The sequence below is a fragment of the Cibotium barometz genome, chromosome 15 (genome assembly GCF_041138505.1).
Source record: "Cibotium barometz isolate CiBa-2024 chromosome 15, ASM4113850v1, whole genome shotgun sequence".
NCBI classification, from domain to species: Eukaryota; Viridiplantae; Streptophyta; class Polypodiopsida; order Cyatheales; family Cibotiaceae; genus Cibotium; species Cibotium barometz.
Window position 1 is genome coordinate 7,758,340 of NC_141060.1, and position 8,414 is coordinate 7,766,753.

At 40.0% G+C, this 8,414-nt stretch overlaps 1 protein-coding gene across 1 annotated transcript; it reads left to right on the forward strand.

The window, feature by feature from the left end:
• The first annotated feature begins 997 nt into the window (after positions 1–997).
• On the forward strand, positions 998–8,171 carry LOC147630913 (uncharacterized). Its single transcript, XM_086809948.1, has 7 exons — positions 998–1,007; positions 5,809–5,904; positions 6,055–6,152; positions 6,333–6,447; positions 7,227–7,351; positions 7,497–7,570; positions 8,096–8,171. The coding sequence occupies exons 2-7, from the start codon at positions 5,811–5,813 to the stop codon at positions 8,169–8,171; spliced, it is 582 nt and encodes a 193-aa protein (XP_086666074.1). The 5' UTR covers positions 998–1,007; positions 5,809–5,810.
• The last annotated feature ends 243 nt before the right edge of the window (positions 8,172–8,414 follow it).

An 8,414-nucleotide genomic window follows, 5' to 3' on the forward strand; every position in this document is an offset into this window, starting at 1 on the left:
CACTATGCAGGTCGTGGTACTCTAGGGTGGATGATTGGTTTGATGGAAAAGCCCAAAACAAAGGCTATACTCACTATCTATTTGGGGAGTATATTTTTATTCAATTCAGAAAAAGCCTGCCTGTTTTTTGCATGTATTTTTATCGCTATGCAGGTCATGGTACTCTATGGTGTATGATTGGTTTGATGGGAAAGTCCAAAACAAAGGCTAGACAAGCCATGTGTAGGCCATGTGTAGGCCAAGGGGAAATCGAAACCTAAGCCATATGAAGGCCATGGCCAAAACCACTAGGAAGCACCTTGCGTCTACGCAGGCTACTTCCCAATGGTTCTGGCCCTAGCCTTCATATGGCATGGCTACCCTTCATATAGACTTCACATCTAGTGGCCCTTGGCTACCCTTCATATTGACTTCACATTTTGTGGCCCTTGGCTACCCTTCATATTGACTTCACATTTTGTGGGCCTTGGCTACCCTTCTCACTATGCCTCCTACCCTTACTGGAGGCATGACACCAAACATTTTGGGGGTGCCAATACAAATGGGTTGTGAGAGATGTGGCTTTGTGTATTATATATAAGAGTCACTCTTCTCCTTCTCTCTACTTCTGAATGTCTTCATTGTGCATGAGATTAGCATTAATATTTGTAGCATTTTGTTAAAAATCATGTACTGTCCATGCCATCTGTAGCCATATGTATGCCAAGGGTGAATCCAAGGGTAGCCCGGTCATTTGTGTGCCATGGCCAAAACCATTGAGAAGCAACCCGTGTCGATGCGGGCTGCTTCCCAATGGATTTGGCCATGGCACACACATAGCCTGGCTACCCTTCATATAGACTTCACATCTCATGGAACTTGGCTACCCTTCACACTGTGCCTCCTACCCTTATTGCAGGCATGACACCAAACATTTTGGGGGTGCCAATAGAAATGGGCTCTAAGAGATGTGGGTTTGTGCATTATATATGAGTCAAGTGCTCTTCTCCTCCTCTCTACTTCTCAATGTCTTCATTGTGCATGAGAATAGCATTAAGCTTTGTAGCATTTTTTTAATCATCATCTATTAGCCATGCCATGTGTAGGGCATATGTAGGCCAAGGGTGAATCCAAGGGTAGCCAGGCCATCCGTCTGCCATGGCCAAAACCATTAAGTAGTCCGCGTCTATGCCGGCTACTTCCCAATGCTTTTGGCCATGGCACACGGATGGCTGGGTTTTAGAAAATCAATGAGCGTTCCACCATTTGTACCATACATTACGCAAGGCTAGGATTAAGTCTCAGTGGTAGTTCTGCGGGGTGGTTCCGATTTGTGTGGTAGACAAACTTCATTATTTTAATGGTGTGACATTGTAGTATGATCAGCATCTTTGTGCAAGAGAAGGGGCTGCATGGCATCATAAGGACTAATGAAGTTCAGGTTGGTAATCATGGTTACCTTGAGCTTGGCTTGTTCCCTAATGTATGGTAACTTAAAGTGTTATGTCATGAGCTTTTTTATTGTATGGAATCTCTTAGGAGTTATTATGTTGTAGTTGTTGTAATGTGGAAGGACTAATTCATATTCTTCAAGCATGATTTAGTTGTGTGTTTGTTTGTGTTCACAAGATGGAGAGAAAAAATTCCACGAAACAAAGACATACGGTGAAAAGAAAGAGCAATCGAGTGTTGCGAAAGGAAAACAGTGGAGAAAGTTAGTCCTCCATCAATTGATGAGTTGAAAGAGGCTTCTAGAGATGGCAGTGGGATGGATGAAGTGGGGGGGAAGAGAATTTGGATGAGACTCAAATTGCAATGGAGGTTTCCCTTCAAATCGTGCCATATGTACCCACCTCTGAGACTGAGCTAGTGGTTGGCTTCACAGCTACACAAAGCCTAGAGAGAAGAAGAGGAATCAGTTAGACATTTCATTAGATGTCTCAAGCATTCAAACTCTCATTGCCTTCCACATGAATGTTATTCAAATAATCACCCTGCTGTGGATAGGTTCATCCGTCGCCTTACGCATGAAGCGACCTCCTGTAATGGCTTAGTCACCTCATTAGAGGGATCACTATGTGGGATAAAGTAACACAACAAATGCCATCCAAGTAGAAGATAATCTGATGGTCAAGGGAGCCAAAGCATTAGATTCTAAATGTGATACCACTTCTACTATTAAACCCATTGCTAAGGGTAACACTTTAGTGGTGGGTAACACTTTAACGGAGATGAATTTCACAAATTTTTTGAAAGTAATCCAACATGGAATGAAGGCTAAGAAAAGGTACATATTTATTCAAGGAGAGAGTGGTCATGAGACTTCTGAGTGCCGCACACGTGCAAGTGCTCGTCACTAATTATTTCAAACCTCAACACAATGGGATTTACCTTTTCCATCACAGCCCCACAAGCCATAATGCCTACTACAACACCTCAACCCAATGCTGAGTAAACGGCATAGCAACCTTTTGGCATGCTAGATTTACAATGGAAAAATGTGTCGTTACTTAATGTGTCTACTATAGAGGCTATATGCATAAAGAGCTATGCATGCATAGAGTATACTACATGCTCTATGGTGGCTCTATGCAACCTTAGAGCTTGCACAACTCAATGCATGCCTAGAGCACACATACTCTATGCATGCATAAACCATGCTCTCTTTATGCATGCATAAAGCATAGAGATCACATAGTCTATATTCTATACATGTATAAAAACTATAGAGCATGCATACATAAAAAGTATAGATGCTCTATGCTTAATCTATACTCTATGCATGTATAAGGTATGCATGCTACGTATGCATAGAACATGCATACTCTTTACGTATGCATAGATTATGCATACTCTTTATACGCATAGATTATAAAGTATAGAGCATAGATTATGAATGCGTGTATAGGCATAAGAATGTATTTATACACTATGCACGCTATGTATACATAGACTATAGAGTATACATACTAGAGGTAAGCTATTGTTGGTCTTTCACCTTATTTGAGACATTAGCTCTTCTCAACCACTGGAGGTAAGCTCGTACACACAAGCTCTTTTTCTATTTATGATTTTCTATGCAAAAGTATGCTTTGTTTTGAGCTGAATCCACGTTTTGTTTTAAAGTAGGCATGTCTAGTAATCTACGAGACTGCACATAGGATGAGATCCAAAATTCCTTCCAAGTGTTCCCCCTTGAGCCAACATGAGATAGCTCGGTTGGAGCTCACCTCACCCATTCTCGACTCATTGAGTCCCACCACCCCCGAGTGCTCAGATTGTTTCTAGTGATGCAAAGAGTTCATGACACAGGTCTCATCGTAGCCATAGTGGTCAAAGCCATTACGTAGTAGTGCTAGTGGTAATGGAAGTGGTAGCGCTAGTGGTGGTGGTGGTTTTGGCACTAGTATATGTGGAGGTGGTAGTGATGCTACTACTACTACACCACATCATCCTCCTGCACATTTTGTTAAGACTACTCCATATACTTATCAGGGTGTCACTTCTACAATAACTTTGGGTTTCATTCCTAGAGCCACTCGTGGCATCTCTCTAGACTTCACTTGGGTAGATACTCCTTTTTCTCGCACTCCCTTTACTCCCTGCTCTATAGCATTAGGGTCCCTATACTCCTATAGATGCTATGATGATAGGTCCATCATTGAGGATAAGCCAGGTGGTAGGGTATTGACACTCACCTCTGTAGTGTGCAGTTTGGCCATGACATCCTCGTGAAGTGGCACGACCAACCAGAAGAATAAAAGAATTGCATTCCTGAGTAGCTTCATAGAGGGTTCCTAGTCTCAAATCTCTTCTAGCAATTCAACAAATAATCACATGCTCAAGAGAATGAGAGATCTAATGAGCCATAAGGTTTGAGGTAAGAGATGTAAATTTAAATAAAAGAAAGAGTAAGCCCATGTATCTCAACATCAAAGACCGAAGGAAAGCTAAGGTGGAGGTTTGTAACACCCCCAATAAGTACAAGCAATTACAATGAGATGCTCATAAAGTACGCCTCAAAGGTTCAGGTACTTCTCACCTTTGTGTTGGTGGCATCGATCACTTTTGTACATACTTTGTAAGTCTTCATCTCTTTCTTTTTGCAAGATACTCCCTACATTGAGGAATAGAACCATAAGTTTTATCATGACAATGTAACATAAAAAAGATAAAGTACAGAAAGATAAACGATACACATAATTTATGTGTGAAATTTAGAAAACTAAAAAGTTTAATGTTTGACGATATTATATACTTACATAGTTGACAATCTGGGCCCAATTGAGCTCTTACCTTTCCTGCTCCATCTTGTCAAACAAGGATGTATTTCCGTGACACCACGTGAAATCATACTCTTCTTTAGTATAACCATGCCCATTGAAGGAAGAGTATTTAGCATATTTAGCAAGTCGAAGCCACGAGAAGTGGAAAGATGCGTTGATGTGATCACGACTAGTAGCTCTTACATGGGCCTCTCAGTTTCTTTTTTTTTGTAAGACAACTTTCAAATGTTCTTTGTAAGAGCTATGTTCGTAATTTTTTTAAGAGCGCTAGATCCACTATTTTTTTTTTGTTTGCAAGACAACTTGCAAAATTTCCAAAGTATCAAGATTTTCTAATACGGTATTTGGAGTTTTATACTTCTTGTGAGGTTTCTTAATGTCAATGATGAGTTATCGCATCTTGAATATGAATATCTGTGCACTTTTTGGTTTTTCGAATTCCACACATAAATATGCATAAATTTGATTATCTTTTCTACATCTTTGTTTTTAATGTGTTTATATTTAAAGTTACTAGCTAGGTAGTATGGGCACAACGAGACAGGTTGGGACAAACTGCTTGAATCTGTCCCATTTCACCCAAAAAAAAAAAGATTTATACCAGTGTCAGTATTTATGTCGAAATAAACATTGATATTTGCATCGATATTTACGTCAGTAAAAACATCGATGCCCGATGCATATACCAATCACAGTAGGTAGCATCAGTATACTAGTTTATAAAGACAACAGTTGAGCGATAAATATTATTGACGATTCAATACTGACAGTGATAATGATCAATGTGGGTAGTTTTAGGCAAAAAAACCAAATCTAAATCTTTGGTATATACGACGGTATTACGGTATTAGGGTGATCTCTTGTAGTGGTTGGATGTTGTTTAGACTCTCACCTTAGAATAGGGCTTAAATAAGCGTAGAGAAGCCCAAGGATGGTTGTGTGCCCGCTTAGTTTAGGGCCATAAGATGATGTGGAGCTGGATATTGGAGGTGCAAGGGCTTGCTAATATCTTAACCTTGTGTCCAGTGTAATTTTTGCATTGTGGCAGCAGGAAAAGCAAAGCTGTGGTGTTCGCCTAGCGTCCCCTCGAATCTAAATGTGTTCTTATTATTTTGTGTATATTTTACACAAAATTAAATGTGATCTTAGTATCGTTTATATTTAACCCTCGAATCTAAATGTGATCTATTTATTGTTTATATTTCACACAAAATGAAATTATGCTCACACTTGCGGCCTTCGTCAAACTAGAGCGCATCGTTCTCACAAAATGAAAGAAATTAATATAATATGGCTCACACCTCTCTATATAAGAGTTTTGTGGGGAGCAGGCGCAAGACAACATTGCGTTTCTTATGAGCGGCGAAGCGTTTAATTCCTTGTCTGTGTACATGGCGTTGCTTTTTTCATCAATTACTTGTATTTTTTTTTTTGGGGGTTACCTTTTTATACTGAGGTTTTTGTACCAGCTTAGCTTCCTGGTATCACAAGACTAACGTCCTTAGGCAGCTTGCTTTCTCGCAGGATAGCTAATTAGAAGAAGCTATGGAGGCTTGGGTGTACAATCCCGCAGATGATGACCGCAGGCTTCCTCACAAATACGTGCCCAATCGCCCAGTATCAGAGGAACACTTGAAAGGTGACATGTTTCGTCAAGTTTAACTCTTTTCCTTATCAACTCAACGCACAGTAAGCTTAACAGTCAGCTTGTTTGCTGCGTTAAAGATTGCGTCATGATGCTCAAGGCCTAAGGGAGGTTTTACTCTTTGTTAATTTAATTTTCGTGTAGAACTCGGCGTCTTACATTGGAAAATAGATGTTGACTGCAACTGGGAGACAGACCCTACGCTCGAGAGAGTAAAAGGCGACCATGGCTACGTTTATTGGGTAATCAGCTTGTTATTGCAGCTAGCAATAATTAATCGTTTGGTATTTGATTCCTATGATATGGCATTATAAAAACGCAGTACTAGTGCAGCTTACTAATGCAAATGAAGGTGACGACTACTACTACTACTGCATGCATATGTGATATGATTTTGGTTTGTAATTACTACCATGATGCAGGAGACGATAACTGTAGCACCTGGCGTTATGGACAACTTTGAGCAGAAGACTGAACACTTCTTTCAGGAACATCTGCATCCCTATGAAGAAAGCCGACTTATCCTTGAAGGCCGTGGTAAATTAAATCAGTCACTTTATTTGGTCATGAAAATCTTCGATGATATTGCATAATTATGTATAAGTACGACGCGCCGACCAACGTCAACCCTATTGGCTCCCAAGCAACCCAAATTCCGGTCAAGTAGCTGTCAACGACGTTCATCTTCTTGCATATATACGTCGCCCTCCTCCACTGTGCTGTGCTGCAGTGGGCAACTCACGGAACTTTTTCTACCACCAGCGCCTACCTATGTCATGATCATGGTGGTGTGGTCACACATCCCATCAACGTATGATTTGTGGTGACTCTGCACTCACACCTCAGGCAGCGAAAATGTATTTCAACATTGCATGACTTGCTGATAGCTTGCTCCTCCTCCTCCTCCAAAGTCTTGGAAAGGGAACGATATGCTACAAGGGTAGAGCTACGAAGGTAGGGTCGCCGTCTTGCTCTCTCATGCGCAACGCAACACCGAGCAGCATTAGCATGAGAAGACGAAGTGTGCGTGTGCGAGGATTTGGGCGAAACAAATTTGGGCATGATGATGTTCCGGAAAGAAGACTTGAAAGCAAGAAAACGCGAGGAGGAGGGTAGCGAAGCATCGGCACCATCGTCGAGCAGATATTCAAATTAGGCTTCAATATGCAAACTACAAACCTAGGCTTTTTTTTGTGTAATGTTATATATATATATATATATATATATATATATATAACCTGGTATGTGTAGCATTGCACTTATAACTACGAAGTGCAGCTAAGCTAATGCTAATCATATCTAGCCTTTCTACGTAGGTTATTGGGACATAAGAGATTACGATAACAGCTGGATAAGGTTTACTGTCAAAAAGGGAGATATGATTACCTTGCCGCCAGGAATGTACCATCGATTCACTCTCGACACCGAAGACTACATTAAGGTACATATGATTATCTTTTTGACTCGCGGCGCGTAGATACTAGGATCAACCAATCCTTGATCTTTGCACACACTCCTTGATCATATTCCCTCACTATTATTTCGGTTTCATTAATCTTAATCTACCAATTACCTTACCAACGCAGGCAGTTCTTCTATACACAGAGGTTCCCACGAGGATCGATCTTCTTAAACCTGATGGAGATGAGATAGAGTCGAGGTAAATTTATCATCCTCTCTTTCTCTCTTTGTAGGAGGAGTGATGGGCTATCATTTTTATGTACTATGAAGCGAATGTCTTGGTAACACTCTAATCGGTTCAGGAGCTTGTTATAATCTGTCTGTATTCTTCTTGTTACTATCAGTCACCTCCTTGAACTTTTCACACAGACTTTAGATGAAGTGAAACTTATCTCCAATAACTAGTATTCATTCCTTCCTCTATTTGGAAAAAAAAAACATTTTTAGATTAAGTGAGACTTATCTCCAGCTAGTATTCCTCTCTTTTTTTTTTCAATAACATGTCTTTACAAAGACAAGACAATCCACACCCATGAGTAGGTAGTCTTGCATTATCATGATATATCTACTTTAAATATTTGCATAATTTGGTTTTCCTTCACAAAGAATTTATCTTTCGTATACGCATGTATATAGTAAATTGTTGGTTTTGCATCATCATAATCTGTTGTTGACGGTGTTGCAATGTCTCTAACTATTAACAGGCTTTTGGTTGAATTTACAGGAAAGAGTATGTGGCCAATGTGTTGAGCAATCCTAGTGCAATGTTTAGGTCGATAAACTTGACACTAGCAATGTGATAAGAGATCATTAAGCACGCTACAAGCATGAATTCATAGACAATACATTTTGTATCAGAAGCTAGCTTTGGATTTCTTTGATGGAGTTAATTAAGAGAGGAGGAGGAACAATATAGTTGGCTTCTGCTCTTGTAGTATGAAGATAGAGAATCTTGCCCATTTTTTGGATGGCCTCTTTTTTGATTCATGAATGTGGTTTAGAATTCGGTTTGTTTGGAAAAGAAAGACGCTTTTACAGAGTTG

What these genes read in the sequence shown, in the direction of transcription:
- LOC147630913 (XM_086809948.1), top strand. Translation starts at nt 5,811, where the DNA reads ATGGAGGCTTGGGTGTACAATCCCGCAGATGATGACCGCAGGCTTCCT. An exon ending in ATCAGAGGAACACTTGAAAG is followed by an intron (nt 5,905 to 6,054) that starts GTGACATGTTTC and finishes ATTTTCGTGTAG; the next exon opens with AACTCGGCGTCTTACATTGG. An exon ending in ACACCGAAGACTACATTAAG is followed by an intron (nt 7,352 to 7,496) that starts GTACATATGATT and finishes TTACCAACGCAG; the next exon opens with GCAGTTCTTCTATACACAGA.